This window comes from Lycorma delicatula, chromosome 3, assembly GCF_047948215.1.
Source record: "Lycorma delicatula isolate Av1 chromosome 3, ASM4794821v1, whole genome shotgun sequence".
NCBI classification, from domain to species: Eukaryota; Metazoa; Arthropoda; class Insecta; order Hemiptera; family Fulgoridae; genus Lycorma; species Lycorma delicatula.
Window position 1 is genome coordinate 151,409,683 of NC_134457.1, and position 24,940 is coordinate 151,434,622.

At 31.2% G+C, this 24,940-nt stretch overlaps 1 protein-coding gene across 2 annotated transcripts in view; it reads left to right on the top strand.

The window, feature by feature from the left end:
- Nucleotides 1–24,940, top strand: part of LOC142322116 (lipid scramblase CLPTM1L) — a 58,610-nt gene that overhangs the window by 18,145 nt on the left and 15,525 nt on the right. For both annotated transcript variants that reach the window (XM_075360821.1, XM_075360820.1), the window contains exons 4-8: nucleotides 2,295–2,485; nucleotides 4,684–4,810; nucleotides 7,197–7,340; nucleotides 12,954–13,095; nucleotides 16,439–16,627. In XM_075360821.1, coding sequence (XP_075216936.1) covers nucleotides 2,295–2,485; nucleotides 4,684–4,810; nucleotides 7,197–7,340; nucleotides 12,954–13,095; nucleotides 16,439–16,627 — 793 coding nt within the window. The remainder of the gene's footprint in view (nucleotides 1–2,294; nucleotides 2,486–4,683; nucleotides 4,811–7,196; nucleotides 7,341–12,953; nucleotides 13,096–16,438; nucleotides 16,628–24,940) is intronic.

Genomic DNA, 24,940 nt, shown 5'->3' on the forward strand with positions numbered 1-24,940 from the left:
CAATGCGCGCAGATCGACGCAAACTTCAGAATTTGGCCCATTGGCCAAACCTACAACAGTTAAAGCAACGCCGCACATCAAGGTACTCCTTGACGCGACAGGATGCAAAATCAACGAAGATTCGTCCCTCCGACACGAACTTCTGATGGAGACCAGCCCCTAACTCGAACACTCCGTGATACCGTGGGGCATCACGTTTTCCTGTCTTGAAGAAGAGCCTACACTGCTCCTTGAACGAGGCCGCCTCCAAATCAGTATTCTGCTCTCGGATGAGAGACAGAACCTTGTCATCAGAGAGGCTCCGCTCTATGTCATAGACTATGACACGGGGCCTTCTTAACCGCTTGGGGTCAACCTTGACCTCAAGCTTCTTAACCGCTGGAGAGTACTTGATTATTTGGGACCATCTCCTTGTTCTCAGCAACAACTACGTAACCTTTGCTGGTCTCCTTTATGTCACGAAATTTTAGTTGATTCCGGTCACCACGAAGGGCTGCCCGGAAATCACGCTTAAGGTCTTAGCTTGTGGTCTGCCTTATTCACAAACAACACCTCCAGTTTATTAGCCGCCTTGCTGGCCTCGCGTTTGGACTTCAACACCTCAGCGTATAGCGCCTAGGCTGCACTGGGGCTTGGACCACCACTTTGGGAACCTCCTTAACCTCTTAGGGCTTAGAGGCCAAAACTTCAAAGCCCTCACTAATTGCCACAAAAGCTTCCCTCACCTTTGCCAAGCGAGGAAGAATAGTTTTCCTGGCTCCTGCGCTGACCCCGTCGGGAAACGTGATGAACTCAAACATGTAGTTCAGGTCCTCCTGGACTACTTCTGCCAGTGGGGCAGAACTGCCAGGTCTGCCCTTCGCTTTCCTGAAAGCCTCGACTGCAGGGGAGGATCGAACCTGGATGGGTGCCCCCGTGTCCATCACGTTGCTTACCTCGTCCCCAGAGGAGCTCATTGATAGCATCGGTTCAGGCTTCCTTTTCCGCCTGGACTTGTGCACCGCCTGGAATTCGGTCATGGCCGAAGATTCCCTAACTCCTAACACTGAAAAATCTAACGAGATTCTCGCTGTCTTCCTCTTATGACACTAGGTTGGGGAAGCCCACAAATGTGACAACTGCCCGCAGCGAGACGGGCAGCCGGAGACCCTGATGTTCTCCTGTCACTCTTTGTACCTCTTGGTCGCTGCTGCATCGATTAGATGTAATACACCACATACAGCAAAAAACCATTGATTACAGCTCTCACTCTGAAAAGAGCGTGAGAGCACTAAAGGGCGTAACCCTTTTCTCATGACAGGGACTAATATCCAGCAGTTGTTGCCACCTTTCAGCCACGATGAGGCAGGTACATGTCGCACAAATCCACTCCAGTCACCACTGAAGAAACATGCAAATATGAGTCTAAACTGTAATAGTGCGAACTGCGACCACAGTCTGAAAACTAGTTAAGCCTTGATACTGCTGGAAGGTACACACACGACCAGCAGCCGAAAAATACTTGATAATCAAATGAAAAGTCACAGCACTCTGGCAGCGCACTCTAGGAGATCAGAATGACTGTTTCCTGTAACACCACAAAGTAAACTGTGGAAAAATTAGGTATTTATTTACTTTCTCCAACCATTGTTTGGAAATGGACAGCCATATGGTTGCATTGTCAACAGGTGAAGATTCAGTAATGTATAACTTCAAATTATACATAAGCCAAGGCAAGTTACTTATAGATTTAGAAAAAATATATATTTACAAAAAATAGTGTTTAAAAAGAAATTTTCCAGTGTAACTAAATTAAACATATTAGAGTGCAGATACAAATTAAAATTGTAAGTTAATGAATAATGTAGTGGATTTAAATTAAGAGATAGTAGAACACAAAACATTTTCAGAGACGAGAAGGACTACTGAAACTGAAGAATAGGTCTTTATGAAAATCAGTAGCCACTTGCATGTTATGCATTTTCTATCAAAGAAAGTAGCATACATTGTACAGGACATGGGTGAAATATAATATTCTACATATTTGAAGTGCCTGTTGTATTTTTTTTGCAGAGAGCTTTATTGCTAGTTTTGTAAATAACTTTCTAGTTTTGTCTAATAATTTTTCTATGCAGCTTTTTAATAATTAAATATATGAAAATTAACAAATTTTATCTCTGAACTTTACAGTTTTTAACTATTTTAGCTTATACTGCTTAAAAAAAAAGAATGACATATCTAAAGTTGTTTGAGTCCTAGAATACCTCTTCCTGAAAATCTGTAGCTTTTATTATTGTTTTTTGCTTTTTTTTCAGGGATTGGAAATTAAATATCCCAAGTAATACAAGGCAGAATGGCACTTTACATATTCACATATTTGTTTTACCTAGGATGTATACTGTAGAAAATTGGAGTGATGCATCTACCGCACCTGACAGTGTCCATACAAGAACTTCCATTACACATTATCAGTTACCTAATAGTGGTACATACCAACTTTTGACAGGTGATTAATATCATTTCACCTTATGTGATACCTGTAATGCATATGGTATTTATATATATATATATTTATTTATTTATTTATTAAACAATGTCTAACAAACTGGTTTGGAGTTCTTCAAAAATGTTTATGTTTTGGTACCACTCTGTGAAAAACAGGGTTTTTTTGTGTAAATAAAATTTTCAGTAGCATTGAGTGCTATTATTATTTGCTATGAGTAAATTAGTAACAGCACGTGCTGAAACTGCATTCATTCTTGTTTAATTTTTTGTTCAATAGGAACCATTTTATTAAACATGTTTATTAAACTAGTCATCCTTTAATTTAATGGATGATAATACCATGTGATGTTCTAGATATTGGAGAACCATCAGATTTTAAGGGGTGATTTACCCAAGACTAAAGAACAAAAATAAATAGATCTAAGAAACTAATCTATATGAATATTATGGCATTCAGTTTAAATGTTCGTGGATGAAATTTATACTGGTAATAAAATTAACACTTATTCAAAATAATAATTCTAATTTTAAGTATATTGTCGCGTGTTTGCGGCTTGATCAGGATATTGAGAGATTGACAATTGAAAATATTTATATAATTACAATTTATTAGTTAAAGAACATAAGTAAAACGAGACAATCAATAATAATAATAACAGTAATAATAATAAACATTGATTACATACAAAACAGAATTTAAAGTAATCGTCAGGATTTATTCACAGGTAGATAAATAATGAAAAGCAGAATTCAGTCCCTTTGACAAATACCTTTGCTGTTCACAAATAAAACTACTTTAACAATTTATGAATGAAACAGTAACTCATCGAACCACTTCTTGTTTTCATTTACTGGAATTACTTGTAACGTCACCATAATCGCGCTGAACTTAGTTCACTAGAAATTTGGTTCTTACTGACCTCCTCACAGAATATTCTTGCTGACTGACTTCTTGCAGAACTCTCCTCACAGACTCACATCATAATGTCTCGCTTGGACTGATTTCAGAGAACTAATCTCAACTGGCCTTCTCTGGAGTATTTATACTCCTATCTCCTTTACCTGCCAGACCAGACCCCAGTTGAGGTGAGAACAATCGACTGCCCTCACATTTTCCCATGAAATTCTAAACCTTGGTCCGATAACTCTTCTCATGAGACGACATCTGTTTAGGTGTGTCAGTAGGCAGTATTACAAAAGACAATTGTTAGACGGATCTGTTACCTTTACTAAAAGGGTTTCTTTTAGCCCCTTTCTGGATTCCTCCCATTATTATATTTCCTACCACTTTCTTCTTAATTGGTAGGAATCCATTATACCGGTCTTGTCACAATACATTAATGCATGGATTACTTTACCTAAGATATTTTATTTTATGCAATGAAGTACAATATTATTGGGTGTACTATAAAACTAAAGTGTTGTTAACCCCTAAAAAATTGAAAGGACTCATTGTTGTCCCTTTCTTGCACTAATGATCCCTATAGCATTCTGAAAAATTCTGACCAAGAAAATGAGTTAAAATTATCAGTTTCCATTGAGAAAATTTTATTAACACTGCAGAGAGATTGATTTTATTTTCAAATGTTAATTTTTCTAAATGTTAATGTTAAAATGTAGTAATGTACATTTAATATTAAAGGAGTTTGAAAACAAAAAAGTAAGAGTATTTAAAAAAAATTATAATAAACCTTATTTTCGAATTAAAAGAAAAGTTTAAAAATATGCCCTCCTGATTTTTTGGATTAAAAAGAGGAAAAAGCATGTGGCTTAGATTCAAGCAAATACAGTTTATATTACTAATATCTGTCTTAGAATGGTACAAAAACTTATTATAATGCCATTATTTTTTAAAGCTGCTGTCTTATATTATTAATATCTATCTAATAATGTTTTAGTTTATAAAAAAAATGTAATCATGGAGGAACATCTCTGTTCTCTTTGAAATTTAAGAGTATAGAATTAATGTTCTGTAAATAAATTATAATCTTCTCAGTGGGTTAAGATCATTAAATATATCTAAAGAAAATAAAAGTAAATATATCTAAAGATTATATATCTAAATATATGCCCAAAAAAAATTAAATGGATTTATTACCCGTATATTATTTTACAATTATTTGTTTATTACATGAAATTCATTAAAAATTTATGCTGGAACGTATTTTGTTTAATAAATGGAATTTTCTTTATTTACAGGAACAAGTCCTGGTCAGTCATTGAAACCAGTAAGCCATATGAAAACAAGTATTACTTTTAATTTACTGACAGGTCTTTCTACTTTACCTCAAAAAAGTGTTCCTGGCGAAGTGGTACAACTATTAAAGTATGTAGCTTGTTGCTATCTTTTCTTGATAACCCATTTTAATATGTTATCAAAATTCATGTTTTGTATGGTGGGGTCAAGCCTCTAAAGAAGCTTGATATCTATTATCTAACTTGACATTTTGATTCTGATAATCTCATTTCTATTTGTATGTAAAACTTTCGTGCTTCATATTCATTTTAATTTTTTTTTAATTATATTTTTAATTAAAGAGCTTTAATTTTTTTTAATTTGTACAAGTTGTAATAATGAGATGTATCATGTTATCAGTTTGCATCACTGTCAGATTATAGTTTTGCTTTTTAACACTAAACCAATTATTACAGTAATGGTTAAGTGATAATGAAACCAGTACCAAATTCAAAGAATTTCAAAATGTTTTTGCTGATTTTGATAATTTTTGTTTTACTATTTTCTGAATATTAAATTAATAAATTGCATATTTTGTTACTATTAGGAAAATTTTTTTTTTTAATTACACAACTGCCCAAAAAGTAGTTAGAATCCTTACATTACCAGGAGTGTCATAGGCTCTAATGTATACATATATATATAGTTTAATAAATTTAAAAAATCTGAAAAAAAAAATTTTATATACAAAATTCTCACTCGCACGTTCTTTAATTATGAAATTAATTCATAATTATTGTATATTAAAGAGCAATGTTTGTCAGCAGTGTTTTTTTTTTGACAGTGTTTTTTAATTTTTAATATTTATCTGTTGTTACTTTTATCATATTTATTTATTTATATGTATTATTGTTTTATAGATGTGATAAGTTTTATAAATTCTATTTGTATAATTTACTTAGATTATTTAATTAAGATTATCAAACATTCCCCATGCAGTGGTTGAATATGAAGGTTAACACAAAATGATTAGGGCTTAATTAAGATTCCATATTATACAAATGCCACAATAAATATATTTATTTATGGAAGAATTTTTTTTAGTTGAGTGAATACTTTTACTCAGAAGTTTATAGATGCTTACTTAATTTTTCTGTAAAAGTTTTTTTTGTTTGTTTAATTCGCCACTTGTGTATCAAAAGAGTCCTGAAGGTATTGTAATATCATTTCTATGATTGTCATCATTTTACATTATTTTTCTTATCATTTACCTACTTAACAATGTATCTATGTGAAACCGGAAGCCATTGTAACAATTTTATTTACAACATCATATTCATTTAATTTTGAAGAAAACTGGTTCTAAAGTTTGTTGAATAATTACTAAACTTCTTTTGCTTGTATTGATTCAGTTGTGGAAAAAAGGTTGAATAAAACAATTAAACATGAACTATAATCATAAATTGTGAATAATAATTGCACTCATAGTTATATTTACGAATAAAAACATTGAGGTAAATCCACTGCTCATAAAGTACAGAAACTGTTGTTGTGGTTCTACCAACAGGACAATACTATTAGCCTAGGATTTGTGTCTTGTAGCAAAGAACATAATCTACATAATATTTAATAATTTATTCACCTATTTATAAATTTGATTCATTTTCATTTAAATTTTGAGTAATTTAAATTAATGTTATTTATTCTCTACTATTGATATTTTGTCTTATACATCGTTCTCTTATTCATATAAACCAAATAGAAGTTCATATATAAATACCTTACTGATGTCAAACACTATTAATATTTCATGTTAAATATTTTATACTGTAATTTTTTTTTGGGGGGGAGGTTGTGGATTGTACTACCCAGTTTCCATAGGTTTTATGAAAGCAGGAGACTTTTTAAACCAGATGTCTTCTTGTCTCTCCCTCACAGGTAACATCTACTTCCCTAAATAAATCTTTATTTCTATTTAATTATCCCTGAAATTTAATTTTCTTAATATTGTGAAGTCTTCTCTATGATAATTGTTGACCAAATTTATTCTTTAAGATTTATTAACTAAAAATAGCTCATGAAAGATATTTACTATTTCTTATTAGGTATTTTTGAAAATATTTTACAATCTGAGGAATACTTCTTATAGAACTTATTTTTTTAAATGTATAGGAAAGTTGCTGAATATGAATACTTCATAAAAACAATTCGTAATTAAAATTATTAGAATCAAGTATAGTGACTTTATTAAGGGATGATGTCTGAATATTGTCCCAATAATACCATGCGTGTCTTATTGAGAATCAGTTAAGTTTTCATAGACTACTGTCAGAATGGGGTAAAGGATTACTGTAACAGAAGGATTGTTAGAGAAATAAGTGATTTACTTTTTGGAGAAGTCTGAATATTAGTCTTTTATTCAAAGTTGGCATTTTTTTAGGAAAGTCAATTTTTTACTTTCATTCAGTTACTAATCTATCTGATAATAATGATTATGCAAAATCAAATATTATTTTATTTAATTTATTTTTTACAGGTTTTCCTCAAGAAATGAATTCCTTCCAATAATATATTATAATTTTCTTAATGATCGCCTTAGAAATCTTGAAGAAATAAAACATAACTCTTCAGTAATGGATGTGACATTTTATTATTCTCCAATTGCTATAGGAAAGTTGAGGTAATCTCCTTGTAATTGAGTATTCTTTTAATATTTTATCCTTACTTACTTACTTTATATTATTATTTATTCGATAATGCTTTTGATAATATTTATTCTGTTTCATTTCAATATTATTTATGTATGAAATACTATGTGCGAATCAGTATTGAAGGTCTGCATTCAACAGTTTTCTGAAATTTATTTTTTTAATTTTTCAGTTCCTAAAGAAGAAATATGTAATTAAAAAAAATTGTATTACAGGATTTTACTTATTTAATTTTTATATTTAAAGTATGTGATAAGTTTGTTTTTTAAATTAGAAAATTATGAAATTTGTCAAAGTGTCAGAACTATAACAATTTCATTAGCACACTACTAGTAATTTATCATAAAATATGCACACACACATGTGTGTATGCGTGTGCATTAGGTATATCTAGGAAGTAAGTACCACTTCTAAATATTGCCACTGCAGTGGAAGATCATTATTTTATCTGTATGTGCTGAGTCATCTGAATGTTGGGAAGGGATTTTAATATTCCGTTCATAATCATTGTCTAGTCTTTAGGCTTTTTAGTGAGTGTTTATAATGTTAAAGAAAATCAGAGCATTGATATTCGCTGTCAGATTTGTGACATTTATGGAGAAAATGCAATTAATTGTTTCATGCTACAGGGGTGAGTGTGATTGTAAATGAATGATACAGTAATGTGCATCATAATGAACGGAGTGGGCGACCAGTTTTGATTACCAACAATTTGATGCATGCAATTGATAGCAAGATCATAGAGAACTGATAGTTCACCATTACATCTCTTTCTGTGCATATCTAGAAATTTAATGTACACTTCTACACAAAATTGTGCTGAGAAATTGGATTTTTGGAAATTGTGTAGATACTGGATGTCTAAGATCTTCTTTCCATCATGGTATAGATGATTCACCTGTTCTGGTCTCAAAGGGTTACCAGCACTTTCTTGGCCGTACCACACTTCTTTTGCCCTTCAGTCGATAGTGTATTATTTCCTTGGGGAACCTTCCAGCTACCATTCTATTAACATGGTCCTTTCATCTCTCCCTGTTCTCTACTATTGTGTCACACAAGAGTAAAACATTTAACTCTCTTCTGATATCCTTGTTCCTAAAACGATCTTGTTTAGTGCACCCCTTTACTGAACGCAGGTATCTCATTTCTACTGCCTGAATTTTACTGAGCTATCTCTTTGGTAAGACCCAACCCTCAGTCATACAACAGTGTAGGAACAGCCATCACTTTATAAAACTTCATGTGTCTCGTTCAGCACCTTCCTGTCCAGTATTCTCCTTATTTTTCCACAAATGGCTTGAAATTTAGAGATCTAATCGTAATTGCTATTGTTCTCGTAAGTAACATCACAGCCACCAACATCACAGTAACAAATGAGACACCTGTTTAAGAATCGCATCTCTTAGAATGATTTTTGATCTAACAAGAAGCGTTCCCAGAAATGCCATGACTTTTATCTTTGTCACGGATATCTTCATATTATATTGAGGGCTTAAACCATTCAGATAGAACACAGCCCTCTGCAAATCATTTCCGTTCTTTAAAGGATTACCTGATCATCCGCAAATAAGTGTTATTGATGGATACATCAGGGTTTATTTGTATCCCTTGGCTTATTGCACTCTTCCATTCTCTACACATTTCATATTTCATCTGTATATATATATATATATATATATATACATTTTAAACAAACAGGGAGAAAGAGGACAACCCTGCCGTACACCACTATTTATTACATCCTTCTCAGTCCTTCTCCCATCACAGACGATTACTATTGATGTTTTTGCATACATACTTTTAATCACATTTATTAAATGTTGTGGAATCCCTTTTTTCATCATAATGTACCATAATTTTCCTCTGAGTACCCTATCAGAGGTTTTCTTATAGTCTACAAAACAGAGATGTGTCTCAAAGTTAAACTCTACTCTTTTTATAATGATCTGTTGAGAAAAAACACCGTCCATGCACGACCAGCCTCTCTGAAAAATTACCTGGTCCTCCATTAAAACTACCTCCAAAATACTTTGCAGTCTACAATTGACAATAACGTTATATAACTTATAGCAGGTGCATAACAACCTTATCCCTCTGTAATTCTTCAGAGAATTAACCTTCGAAAGGAGGTTATTCTTTATTGTTTACAAATAGGGCATACTAGGCAAAAGGGCATAAGGCTCACTCATGGATATCTGGTGGTGCAAACAGATGCACATACATCTGTTATGTGGCATTGCATCACAAGTTTAACCTAGGGGTTCACTTGCAAACTATTCTAAAGGATAATGAAATGTTGTTATCTTATGTTTTACAGTTTCTTAGGGCTGTCCAATTATATTCAAGTATTTAAACTGTAGTGTGTTTCAACTACTCATGCCAGATGTATTAAAGCAGATTGTAATCTTATTATTTTAAATGAGATACTTAATGTGATATATCATTGTTTATTTGATGATTACAACAAATATATTATCGCTGCGTGTTCACAGATTGGGATTTTGAGAGATTGATAATTGAAAATGTATATATAATTACTTGGTTTAAAAACATAAATAAAACAAGACAAATCAATAATAATAATCATAGTAAATGACAATCATAAAACAAATAAATTAAAAAAGTATAGTAATCACAACCACAGACATAAAAATATATCTCGTAATAATATTTAGAATAATGACAATAATGGCAACAGTAAACAACTAATCATAAATGCCAGTAATAATAAGAAATAGAGATTAAATACAAAACAGAATTTAAAGTAATCGTCAGGATTTATTCATAGATAAATAAATAATGAAATCCAGAATTCAGTCCCATTGATAAAAGATATAGCATGACCGCTAGTCTTAACATGTTTAACGACTAGTCTTGTATTAATAACAATAGTACTGTAGATAAGACAAGTATAAAGTTCTTTTAATGCAAATACCTTTGCTATTCACAAATAAAACTACCCTAATAGTTTATGAATGAAATTTAGTACATTATCTCTTTCACTTATAGTCTTACAGTAACTCACCGAATCATTACTTGTGACGTCACCTTACTCGCGCCGACTTAGTTCACTTTGAAATTCACTCCTTCACTGCCCTCCTTGCAGAATACTCTTGCAGACTGATTCGCAGAACTCACATTGCAGAATTACATCTGCAGACTCTACTTGCGGAACTGACATCTCACAGACTCTTGTCGCAGAACTGATGTCTCGCAGCCTCTCCTCACAGAACTGATATCATAACATCTTGTGTAAACTTATTTTGCTGACTGGCATCATAACATCTCGCTTATACTCATTTTTAACTGGTCTTCCCTGAAGTATTTATACTCCTATCTTCTTTATCTGTCAGACTAGACCCAACTCGAAGTGTGAGAACAATCGACCAAGCCCTTTCATTCCCATTCATTCCTTGCTTTGGTCCGGTAACACTTCTCATGGTACAAACATTTGTTCATTCTGTGTCAGTGGCAGTATCACAAAAGACAATTGCTAAACGGAACTGTTACCTTTACTAAAAGGATTTCTTTTAGCCTCTTTCTGGATTCCTCCCATTATTATATTTTGTACTACTTTCTTCTTAATTGGCAGGAATCCGTTACTCAGGTCCATTATACTGGTCTTGTTACAATATTGTGTCTGGGCAGTGATAATGTGAAACCATTTTTCTCTTGGAAAAAAATAATAATTGTGGCGACTATGTAGAAAAATAAAGTAGGCTCTGTACTTCAAAATGGAATAAAAGTTTTATTTAATTTTGTTCTTGATTTTTTTTTTTTTTTTACTTCCACTGTTCTCAAATTACACCGGTGGTTATTGTAATTGGACTGTCCTCAAATTACACCGGTGGTCAAATTACTTAGAGTTAATATGTCTTCAAATATTCTGTTTAAATTTCATTACCATGTAGGTTATTCAACGATGAAATCAATAAACCTAAGAGATAGCATGAATTTTAAAACAATTAAACAGATATACAAGGTTTGATAAAAAAAAATACACAGAATTTTAGTTTTGTCAAAAAATCTTTATTTTTTTATCAATATTGATTTTGTAACTTTCAAAGTATTCCTTTTCAGATATGATACACTTGTGCCAGCACTATTTCCAATCTTCAAAGCACCTCTGGAACGCAATTTCCAGTTTGACGTTTAGCTCATTCAGCAGTTCTGTTTTTCTTCAATGTTGGCAAAATGTCATCTTCATGGTTCTTTTCAGCTTGGGAAATAGGAAGAAGTCACAGGGGGCCATATCTGGCAAATACAGAGGCTGAGGCATCATAACAGTGTTGTTTTTAGCCAAAACTTCATGAACAAGCAGTGAAGTGTGAACAGGTGCATTATCGCGGTGCAATTGCTGTGAATTGTTTTGTCACAAATCCAGGCATTTTCTTCAGATTGCTTTACATAGATGGCGTAGAATTTCCAGATAATAATCCTTATTGACCCTCTTATAGTGATTTGCCATTTGTTTCTAATCAATTTTTCCCTTTTTCAACATTGTCATCGGTTATTGATGTGCTGGGATGTCCAGAGTGCTCATCATCTTCACAGCCCTCTTGGAAATGTTTGTACCACTTGTAGACACTTATTTTATTCATAGAAGAATTACCAAAAGCAAATTCAACATTTTTAATTTGGTGCTGCACTTTATTCCAATCTTAAAGCAAAATTTAATACAAATTCTTTGTTCAATTTTTGCCTAAAGTTAAAAATCGCCAACCATACCAAAACTCGTGTAACCTTTTCTATAACTAACAATAAACTAAGCATCCAATATGACTGCCAGTGTAAACATACATTAGGGACAAGTGTACCAAAATGATAACAAAATAAAATGGGACAGTTGGACTTATACACCTGGGAAATTTAAAAATGCCATGTATTTTTTTTATCAAACCTCTTATTCTTATTCCCCTCTCTGTAAAAAAAATTTAAAGTAGGAGATAACTATTTAGTCATTTGATGTAAAAATATTTTTTTAAACTTTTAAAAGGGTATTAAAAATTGATTTCCTAACACTATTCACTAGTGAATGTGTTGATTATTGATAAAATAAAATTTCCAACTGTTTAATTTCTTGTTTATTACAAATATTTGTTAAATTTCTCATTTCTTGTAAAAAAATTTTCTGATTAATTTCCAAGCACTACTGATAGTCACCAATTTCTCCTGTCTTCTATGTTAATAATGAATCAAATGGTAATTAATCCTAATTTCATTTTTAATTTGCCATAGTATTCTGAATATTAGTATTGTATTAGCAAAACAATTTATGATGCCCACTCTCTCAAAGGGTTTGATTTTATCTTTAGCATTTCAACTAGGCAGAGGATTTGAGGGTGGAGGCTAATTTACTAGACATGGCCATGTGATAAAGTTATGATTTTTTTAAAAATAAAGGTAATCAAAATATTTAAAATGTATTTTTATAGAACTGTTGCAGTCAGTGTTTATATTTTCATTACTATCATCATCTGGTCTTCTTTTTTGTAGGTGTTCTATCTGTTATATCACGGTATTTCCAGTTGTCCCTGTCCCAAGTTTTGTATTTCTATAATTTTATTAAGTTCCTTCTTTTTCAGATTGATGATTCATGTTGAGTCAGCATTCTTATCATTAAGATCGTGTGGCTTTAATGATAAAGATTTGGATGAAGTAAAGGGAATTTTTGCAGATACTCACATTTACCTCTTGTGTGCTACAATATTCATATCTTCTATTCATGTAAGTTTTGAAAAGTTACTGGATAAATTAGTGTACCGCTGTATCAAAGATGCTATTATAATATTAATTTTTTTACATTTATATCTATTCATGTATCTTACTCATACATTGAATATCTGAAATAGTAAGCCTATCCTATTAGTCACTATTATGATTAGTTTAGACTGGTTAGATTGTTGATGGATCCCTTCCAAAAAAAAAGGATAGTGATTGTCTTCTATTCAACTCTCTTAAGTTTTAATAAACATCCTGTACATCATCTGGTTGTGAGCGGAATTCAGAGAATTTGTAAATTAAGGAAATGAGAGAAGATTCCAGGTATGGTCGAGATTATTGATTGAAACATCTTTTTGCTGTATTCATGATGCATTAAGCTATTGAAGAAACAAAAACAATCAAATTTAATTATCGTACTCCTAATCTCAGTTTTTAAAAAATGATGAAATAATTAATCATTTAGCTTCACAAATTATGAGCTTTTCTTCCTCTAGCTTTTTCACTGCTTCATTTATTGAAAAGGAAGATTTAGCAAGCTTAAGTAATAACTATTATTTTTGAATACCTTTCCTTTTTACTCTTCTAAAAGTCAAAGGTGTCAATGGTAACCATTTTAATCAAATGAATTTTCTTTGGTAACCATTTTAATCAAATGACTTGTCTAACCACTCATTTCATTTCTTAATTAAAAACATACAGTGACTTATTTTTTAAAATATATTTACTTATGTTGCTATATATAATTTCTTCTAAAACTTGAAAGGAAAGTTTGAAATTAAGTTTGCCAATTTTCTGAGGTGTTAAGTAAACATGTTATGAGGATTGTTCAATAATTAAAACCTTAAATTGCTCTGGAGCTAAAATAGTTTATTAAATCAGTGTGACTTTTTTCACTTTTAACATAATCTCCAGTAACATTAATACATTCTTCCCATCTCTGAATAGATTATTTATGCTTGATGCAAAGAAATCTTTGTCTTGATGTCAGGGCCAATTCATCACATTTTTTTTGAAGTCATGTCATTGCAGTTAAATTTTATGAAACATCTCCTTGAGCGGCCAAACAAGTGGAAATCTGATGGTTCAAGTCACAACTGTATAGTGCATGGGGAGGGGTAAGGTACTACTTCCCAATGCAATCTGTCGAGGATTTCTCACATTACCTGAGCTGTCTGACAGGGCATTACGTAAAGTGAGAATGATGCCTTTGGCCTGAGATCCAAGGAGTTTTTTCACCACTGTTGGTTTTACTTTGTTAATAAGCATGTCACAGCAGTATGCGATGCTTATTGTTCTCTGATATTCTAGAAAATTTACAAAAACCAGGCTTGTTGCATCTTGAAAGATTGTCATCATGATTATTCCTCCTGATAGTTGAGTTTAGAATTTTTTTTTTGACTGGTGAACTCATGTGCTTCCACCTCTAGCTCTTGTCTTTTTGATTCAGTTTCATAAAGGTAAATCCATATCTCATCACAGGTTAGAATACTTTGCAAAATACATTTTTCTGCTGATATTGTTGTTTCAGTTCTGTACCATGGGAAATCTTGTCTCCTTATGGTGATCTGTCACCATAATATCATATCATGGTGATCTGTCTTGGAACCCATTTTGGCTTGTTTTGTGATACTTGAGCATGTTGGTGATAATGCTATGAACTGTACCATCACCAACTTGTAATCTTTCAGCTATAATTTCAACTGTAATCCTTCAGTCTTCATGGATGTGAAAGTTTATATAAGTTTCAATCACTGGAGTTGAAAGCTTCAGATGGACATCTAGAATGACACTCGTCAAACTGAAGTTTGACCACCTAAGTTTTTCTACCCGCTTGTAAAAATTTATGCAGTTTGTAGAACTTTGTCTGGTCATACGAGAGTAAATGTTAATCAGTTTTTTACCTTTGAAAGCAAAGAAAATGGATCACTGCTCGCTGTTCAACTAATTTGGAAACTTCAAGAGGCGCCATTGTAAAATGAGATTTTGAGGTTGTAAAGAACCAATTTTACTCAAGCAGATGATCAAAAGTCATCACAGGGTTACCAGCTTATGTTCTGAAAGTATCGTAACCCTCTTACCGTTTTATCTCCATAACTGTTTATTTTTTTAATTAGTGAATGACCCTATTATAGTCATATTCAATTTTTCTAATGTTCTAGTATTTTTAACACCCAAAATAAATGTCACACATTTCATTTATAGTTCAGCAACAGCCCTCATAGATGACATCACAGATTTTCCCTTTTTTTTATCTTTTGATAACAGTGCATTGCCCTTAGTGATCAATATTTTAACTGATACTAACACCCCTGAAATATGCATGTCAGTTAAAAATTTGTTTTGACCCAAAAAAAATGTTATTTAAAAATCAGATGGAGTATTTTTTTTAAATCTCTAATTAAGATTAATTAATTAATCTCTAATTAAGATTCAAACCATATTTGTTGCAAGAATATAGTTCAAATTTATCGTATTATTTATAGGTTTTATAATTATGAAATCATATAATGACAGAACACATATATGTAGTGTAATGGCACTTGGCAGACTGGTTGAGCAGCCTTGGGTGTATTGGCCTGTAATGTTCTGTGTGGTTTCATCATTAAATGCATTCTCAGTAATACAGTGTGGGAACTTTCTGATACCTCCATATAGTACAATTTAATCTCATAAACAATTTTTGCAGTTTTTAAAATATTCCTTTTGAAATTTTTTTAGTTTTTTAAATATTCCTCTTGATTGTGATCCTTTTTATTTCTTGATAATATTTTGTATCATTAACAACTTTGCTTTTTTATTTTCTAATTTTTGTCTCATAATAATAATAGTTTCATAATTTATAATAGTTTTTATAATTTATAGTTTCATAACACTTCTCTTACTATCAAGTAAATTCAGCTTTTGTTAATTTGCCCAGGACAGCTAATAATTTGTTTGGTATGTCATTGATTAATGGATTACGCAAAAACATATAAATTACTTTTAACTTTAAAGTAATTTGTGAGTAATCCACTATACCCACTATAATACTATATTGTAGTATAGTATTAGTGTGGATGTGTTATCTAGCAGTATATAATTGTATATTTTTAATTTTTATGATTTTGTAGAAGATATTAACTATTATTATGAGTATATACTGTACTTTATTCAAAATTTTGTCTATGATCTGTTTTCATTTTTGTTTACTGCTCATATCCTACTCCATTATTCCGGTGTACTGTTTTATTATCTGCTCAATTTAGTTGATCAGGTCAGCATTTTATTATTTTACTCACAATTTATACAAATGTAAAATATTTTAAATGTTAGCCAATAAACTGATGATACCTTTTTTATTTTGCAGCTGTTATTTGATTTCCTAGCACTGAAGAATGATGTGAGTTTTTGGCGTTCTCGTCGTAGCATGGAAGGCCTCTCAGGAAGAACTGTGATCTGGAGAGCATTTAGCCAAGTTGTTATCTTTTTGTATCTTATGGATGAGGATACATCTTTACTTGTTTTAGGTCCATCATTTGTTCAAACTCTGATTGAGGTATATTTATATTTAGTTTTGTTTTATTTATTTTATTGTTTTAGTTTTGCTTAGAAATATCGTGCCATGTAATACTTATTCTTGGCTTTAACTATAGCATTCTCTTTTTATGTTAGGCAAGCTATGTTAAACTCGCCTACATACAATTTTATGTTTTTCATATATTTTAATTTTATACTGAATATGCTATATGAACTCTTCATCTAGAGACAAATGCTAATTACTAACAGATGTACATTACTAGCAGTTATGCAAAAAATTTGATGTCGAACCACATGACTTCCTTGTACACCTATTAAATTAAATATACACTTTTTCGCTGCACTTCATTTAAATAAATGTAAGTCAGAAATATATATATATATATATATATCTAATACTATGTTTTTTTTTCAATTATTATGATGTAGCCATGAACAAAATGAAAACAAAACCGAAACAAGAGAAGGTTACTAGATTTTATAGTGATGTTTATTATCAAGTAGATTGAAACAAATGCATAAATAAAATAATAAGATGTTTCACCAAATCTGATGGGGACACCATATGACTTGCTAGTACACCTATTAAATTACATATACGCATTTTTAAAAGTACATAAAATTTTATTTCGCTAATAACTTCTGATTTTTTTTTTCATATTTTTTTTTTGTTGTTATTGAATTATTATTTATTGTAATTTTTTTTTACAATCAGAGCTTAATAACTACTAATAAATTAAATTTTTTTTTGGCTTCAGTCATTTGACTGGTATGATGCAGCTCTCCAAGATTCCGTTTCTAGTGCCAGTCGTTTTATTTCGGTAAACCCCTACATCCTACATCTCTAACAATTTGTTTTACATATTCCAAACATTGCCTGCCTGCATAATTTTTTCCTTTACCAGTCCCTCCAATATTAAAGCTACCATTCCAGGATGCCTGAATATGTGGCCTATAACTCTGTCTCTTCTTTTAACTATATTTTTCCAAATGCTTCTTTCTTCATCAATTTGCTGAAACACCTCTGTATTTGTCAGTATCCACCCATCTGATTTTTAACATTCTCCTATAGCAAATTCAAAAGCTTCTAATCTTTTCTTCTCAGGTACTCTGATTGTGCAAGTTGTACTTCCACGTAAAGCTACGCTCCAAAGTTATACTTTCAAAAATGTTTTCCATTTCACCAGTGCTATTCGGCATTTTATATTGCTGCTGCTTTATCCATCTTTAGTAATTCTACTTCCCAGATAACAAAATTCTTCTACCTCCATAATCTTTTCTCTTCCTATTTTTATATTCAGTAGTCCATCTACATTATTTCTTCTACATTTCATTACTTCCATTTTGTTCATATATATTTTCATGTGGTAGTTCTTGTGTAGCACTTCATCCATGATGCCATCCATTATTTCTTCTGAATCTTTTTTACTGTTAGCTAGAACTACTATGTCATTAGCAAATAGTAGCATCTTTATCTTTTCACCATGTACTGTTACTCCGGATCTAAATGGTTCTTTAACATCATTAACTGCTAGTTCTACATAAAGATTAAAAAGTTACGGTGATGGGGAACATCCTTGTTGGACTCCTTTTTTTATTACGGCTTCTTTCTTAGATTATTCAATTATTACTGTTGCTGTTTGGTTCCTTTAAATGTTAGCAATTGTTCTTCTGTCTCTGTACTTGAACCCAATTTTTTTAAAATGCTGGAAATTTTATTGCATTCTACATTATCAAATGCCTTTTCTAGGTCTACAAATGACAAACAAGTAAGTTGGATTTTTTTTCTTTAATCTTCCTTCTACTACTAATCTGAGCGATAAAATTGCTAACCTTGTTCCTATACTTTTCCTGAAACCAAATTGGTCTTCTCCTAACACTACTTCCACTCTCCTCTCAATTCTTCTGTACAGAATTCTAGTTAAGATTTTTTATGCATGAGTAGTTAAGCTAATTGTTCTGTGTTCTTCACATTTATCTGCTCCTGCTTTCTTTGGTATAATGACTGTAACGCTCTTTTTCAAGTCTGATGGAACTTCCCCTTTTACATAAGTATTACACACCAGTTTGTATAATCTTTCTATCACTTCATCTGCACTGCACAGTAATTCTGCAGGTATTCCGTCTATTCCAGGAGCCTTTCTGCCATTCAAATCTTTTAATGCTCTGTTAAATTCAGATCTCAGTATTGTTTCTCCCCTTATATCCTCTTTGACTTGCTATTCCTCTATAACACCATTTTCTAATTCATTTCCTCCTTATAACTATAGTATATTCCACCCACCTATTGACATTTCCTTTTGTACTATAAATCGGTTTACCACCTTTGTTTAACACATTTAATTTATGTACCCCAAAATTTTCCTTAACTTTCCTGTATGCTCCATCTATTTTACCAATGTTCATTTCTCTTTCCACTTCTGATCACTTTTCTTTAATCCACTCTTCTTTTCTTAGTTTAGACTTCTTGTTTATAGTATTTCATAATTGTGATAGATCCTTTTACTTTCTTCATCACGAGCATTCTTATATTTTCAGCATTCATCCATCAGCTGCATTACATCCTCTGATGTGCAAGGTTTTCTACCAGTTCTCTTTGTTCCACCTAAGTTTGCTTCTGCTTATTTAAGAATTTTTAACATTCTCTCATTCTTCTTCTATATTTTTTACCTTATCTTTTTTACTCATACCTGTTTTGATGTCCTTCATAAAAATTTTCTTTACCCTCCTCTTCCTCAAGCTTCTCTTATTCATCTGACAACTTTTCTTCAGGATTTTAAACCCCAATCATTATTTCATTATCACTAAATTATGATTGCTATCAATGTTTGTTCCATGATAAGCTTTGCAGTCGATGAGTTGATTTCTAAATCTTTGTTTAACCATGATCTAATCTATCTGATACCTTGCAGTAGCACCTGGCTTTTTTCATGTGTATATTATTTTATTATGATTTTTAAACTGGAGGTTCTGGCAATTACTAAATCATACTTTGTGCAAAACCCTATAAGTCAGTCCCTTCTTTCATTCGTTTTGCCCAGCCCATATTCATCCACAATATTTCCTTCCTTGGCTTTTCCAATGTTTGCATTCCAATCTCCAACTATTATTAAATTTTCATCCCCTTTTATGTGTTTAATTGCTTTGTCAGTTTCTTCATATACACACTCTACCTCATCACCATCATGGGTATTTATAGACATATTGCCTTGTTGTTGGCTTAGGTTTTGATTTTATCCTTACTACAATGATTCTATTGCTATGCATTTTTAAATACTCTACTATCTTCCCTGTCTTCTTATTCATTATGAAACCTACTCCTGCCTGCCCTTTATTTGAAGCTGAGTTAATTATTCTACAAAAAACCTGATCAAAAGTAGTTATCCTATTCTCACCAAACCTCACTAATTCCTACTACATCTACAATTATCCTATCCATTTCTCTCTTTAATCATTTGTCTGTATCACTGAGCACTCAAACTCCTCACCATTGGAAAGGTATCATGATTCGTAGAGTGAGTAATCAACACATTTAAATTAAAAAAAAAAAAAAAAAAGGAAATGAAATCGCATTTGAACCGAAGTGCCTTTCTCTTCTAAGATCTAAATATTTCATTAATTAAAATTTTATTTGGCTATAACTCCAGAACCAATGAAAATAAGTACTATGTATGATATATCATTGAAAAGCTCTTGATGCTCATGAGGGCTGATTACAGTAGTTAAGAAAAATTCCAAAATCAAAGTTTTCTTGATTTTGGGCTTTTTTAGATACTTTTGGTCCAATCGATTGCAATCAAAAGGGAAGGTGTACAACTAGACACCTCCCCGTTATAACGGTCCTAAATCCAAAAATTCAAATTCTATGGCTAATTGTTTTTGAGTTATGCATGATACATATATACGTACGTACAGAAACTAAATCACCCCAAAACTAGTCAAAATGTATTCAGGGATGGTCAGAATGGATATTTCTGTTGAAATCTGAAAACCTAAATTTTTGCAATTACAATACTTCCTTTACTTCGTACAAGGAAGTAAAAAGGAATAGAAGTATCATGTAAAGTGATATATTGATTTTTTAATTAATGATTGTTTGGTTGGAATGTATTTTATTCAGAAAACCTCTTAGGCTGAGGAATGAATAGATTGAATGTATTCTCGTAAGTAGTAAAGTATGTGAAGGATATCTTATAAAAAAAATAACATGAGAATCAAAACAGTATAAATAAATTGTTATTAAATTTAAAATACTTAATTTTATTCTTTAATTTAAAAATGTTCAATTTATTTTGTACTAAAAACTGAGAAATTTTTAATTGTACATTCTATGCATTTTTGACTGAGTTTGTCTTTTTCCCACACAATGGCAGCACCGGCTATAATGTATACAATATTTTTAGCCATATTAGATAAGCAGTTTTAATTTGGCTCCAAGTAAATAGAGCATATTTTATTGTTTGTGGCGATTTATTTTATTTAAGAATGACTACAAAGGAATTATATTAAATTTTATTAAAAATTATATAAAGTGTAATGAAATAGTGAAGATGTTAGAGAAGGATTTTGGTGAGGATGTTTTATCAATTTAGAGAATTTACAAGTGGAAAAAATAATTTCAGGAAGACATTGAAGAAAACAAAAGAGTTGGATATTATAAACACATCACCAACTGTTAAAAATATTGAAAACATAAAGAAGATGTGATTAATAATCGTCAAATCACTGAAAAAGTGATAGTCTCTTACAGCCCATGTAAAACAATTTTGATTAACATTTTTGGTATGAAGTGATTATCTGAAGATTTGTACCAAAACTTTTGAATTTTTGACAAATGCAATGTCACAAAAAGATAAAGAATAATTCTTAGCTGATGTCGCTGATGACTCAAAATTACTTAAATGTGTCATAATAGTAGATGAAATATGGATATGCAGTTATAATATTGAAACAAAGGTCCAGTCATCCCAATGAAAACTTTCTGAAGAATCAAGTCTTAAAAAAGCACACCAAGTTTGTGGAAATGTTAAATCTCTCCTTACTGGTTTTTTTCTCGGTTGCAGTGAGGTGTCTAATATAAATTCTTACCAACAGTTTTGTAGTCAACAAAAAGTAATACTTAGCAGATTTATGGTTAATGATTTAGGTTTAAAATGATTTTTTTTAAATTTATTTATTGTTATCATTAATATTGTTGTTAATAGCTTTTTTTAAGTAAATATTTCTGTTAGTGCCTAAAGTTAAAAATTTCTTATTAATAAATGAGTATGAAACTCATAATCATTGCAATAAATCATTTCTGCTTACAACTAAATTTAGCTGTAGGTTCAACTCTTGAGTTCAAATAAAAAAGTGGCTTCTGGTTTTATAACTGTATTGTAGTGTCTTATTTTTGTGTTTTTTGATGGACATTTTTTCCTGTATCTTTACCAGGTTAAATTTTTTGTGCTTTAACTAGTTTGTGTGTTCTTGTTTGGATTTATTTTTTTTTTGTTTAGATTGTATGTTATCATTTCTTCGAGATATTTAAATTGGGTTACTATTTTGACTTTATTACCATTTATGTTTATTTCTAATAATTGTATTTGTTTTTGGAGAATAATTTAAATCTTTTTAGACGATATTTTAAGACCAGTTTTATTTGCAATGTTTTGAAGTTCTAATATCTGTTCTTTAGCTTCAATGTTTGCTAGTAGTGCCAAGTCATTGGCGAAACCAAGGCAGTTTGTTTTTGATTTTTTGGACTATCTTTATTTTTGGGGTATTTTATTATCCATTCCCTCATTATCATTTCCAGAGCACAATTGAATAGTAGCAGTGAAAGTCCATCACTTTGGTGCAATCCTGTTTTGATCTCAAATGGTTTTATTGTCAGAGGATGATGTTTTCTGATGGTGTTGTTATTGGGGTGCTGGTGTCAAAGTTTAGGATTTCTGTTGGTTCACCAACAGGAGGTATTAAGGAGTTTGTTGAAATATTTACCTAGGATTCCCACGTTGTCTTTATTGTTATGGGCCAGATTATGGTTTTCATCCTTCATTAGTAGGTTGCGGGCTCTTATTTTTGGAATTATTTTTGAAGGTTTTGTGGTAGTCTCTTGACTATGGTTTTGTTTAATTCTTCTACTGATCTCAGTGTGTCTACAGGTGCTGCCTTTTTGGTTGGGTTTGGTTGGTTTCTTTTCTTTGTTTTACTAGATTTTGGGAGGATTTCTGATTTTTTGGATTGGTGTAGTAGCCATGCTTGATTTTATCTCCACTGTTTCGTCACATTTGCTTTTCCACCATTGATGTTTTTACAAAAAGCATCAATGGCGGAACAGCAAATGTGAACAGATTGCAATCTATATATTATAATACTATACTATATAAACTATTAACTATTATATATTTTTTATATATTATATATTAAACTATTATAAACTATATATATAATTTATTATATATATATTTTTTCTTCCTATTCCTAATATATAGATTGCAATCTGTTCAACAAGTGAACAGTAAGCAAACCTATGGCCCAATAAGATGAGAATGATATTTATGATCTGTAACTGAGATGTAGTTGTATACAGACTCAGGCCGACCATTCCTGAGTTGTGTGGTTAATTGAAACCCAACCACCAAATTACACCGGTATCCGCTATCTAATATTCAAATCCTTATAAAAGTAATGAATTTGTGGATTCCAGTAAAACTACCTTTAGTAGCATTTGAACCTGAGAATCTTCAACTCAAAAAAACAGCTTTTGAAGAGCTGTTTTGCGACAATGACTTTTTCATTAGACCAACCCGGTGGGTTTTTCTATTTGTATATAGTCTACATATTACTTTAGATATGTATTTATTTACTAGTTTTAAGAATATATACTTCATATAATACATGTACAGTAAAGGTCTATTATAATGTTTTTTTTATTGTGAAGAAAAATAATTTGATGAAAAATGATGTACATATGAAGTGCTTAAAATCAGGTATTACTTGGCTTCATAAACAACATTAGTGTTATCAATATTTTACAGTTTCCTAACCTGCTTGATGGCAAGTGTGAATATGAAATTGTCGTCCACATTGCATAAATTTGTACTACATTATTTTCACTACTCGTGTAACTTTTGTTAATCTATAGATCATTATCAATTACATATTAATAAAAGTTTAACTTACGTGTGCAATTACTTAAACTTTTTTGATTTGTTGTAGTGTTGTGTAAGTTCAGTATTACTGACCGCTTTGTCCATTTTTTTTTCAGCATACTTCAGTTTCATATCAACCTATTTTCACTGAAATATGAAAGTTAGATTATTATGTTTTGTTAATATGTGAGCTAAGATTGTTACAGTTACAATTTCATGAATTGCAATAGAAATTATTTTACATGAATTGCAAAAAATATTTGAATTCAAATTTGTCCATTAATGCGCAAATGTCCATTTACTCGTAAATATTGCCCTTGATTGATTAATCCATATAGAGCATCTGTGCAGCATCATCCAGTTCTGTTTTTTTTACTTACAGGACCACTGTTAGGTATTGCTTCAGAGGATGAGGTCATTTTTTTTTATATCAAACTCCACGTATTTTGTTTGGTAGGGATTGCAGTGTATATAAAAAAAATGCTAGAAAAATACTTCTCAAAATTATTTGTTTAGCTTCACGTTTATTTCTTTAAAAAGAAAACTGTAATTGTTAATTTAAAAATTGTAATTGTAAAATTATAGTAGTTTGTTATCTTACTTAGTTGTCTCTTTTTTACAGTAATTATATTGTGGGCAGAATTGAAAAATGTACCATATAGTACCAACAATTCGCCTGCCCAAACGTAACCTGATTTGTTATTCATACACTTAAGTATAGTAGAATATAAGAGTACTCTGACCTATAAAAATGATTTTTTTCCCCACTTTAACTGATATTATCCAAAACCACCTGTTGCATCAAGGTTGTTGTCACAATAAAATTCAGTCTTAAAAAGGCATTTTGTTTATTCAAATTTAGAGCTGTTCGTAATATTCTAATATACAAAGCAAGTTATTATCACTTTTATCTATTAATCTACAGGTGATTTTTTAAGTCCTGTTACCCAATTTTAATGTCTAGTAATTTTTTTCTAAGAAAGGGAAATTTTGTTTTGTGACACGAAGTTGGTAGCGCTACTCAACTGGTATAGATACGGCAGTGTGAGTTGATTCTCCTTGAGCTGTGTAAACTTTTGTGCCGTTTCCGGTCATGTTATGAACACAATGTCTTTTACCATAGAACAACGAGTTTTCATTCTTGAACAATATTTTGCTATGAAATCGTATGCAAGTGTAAAAGAATCATTTCAAAT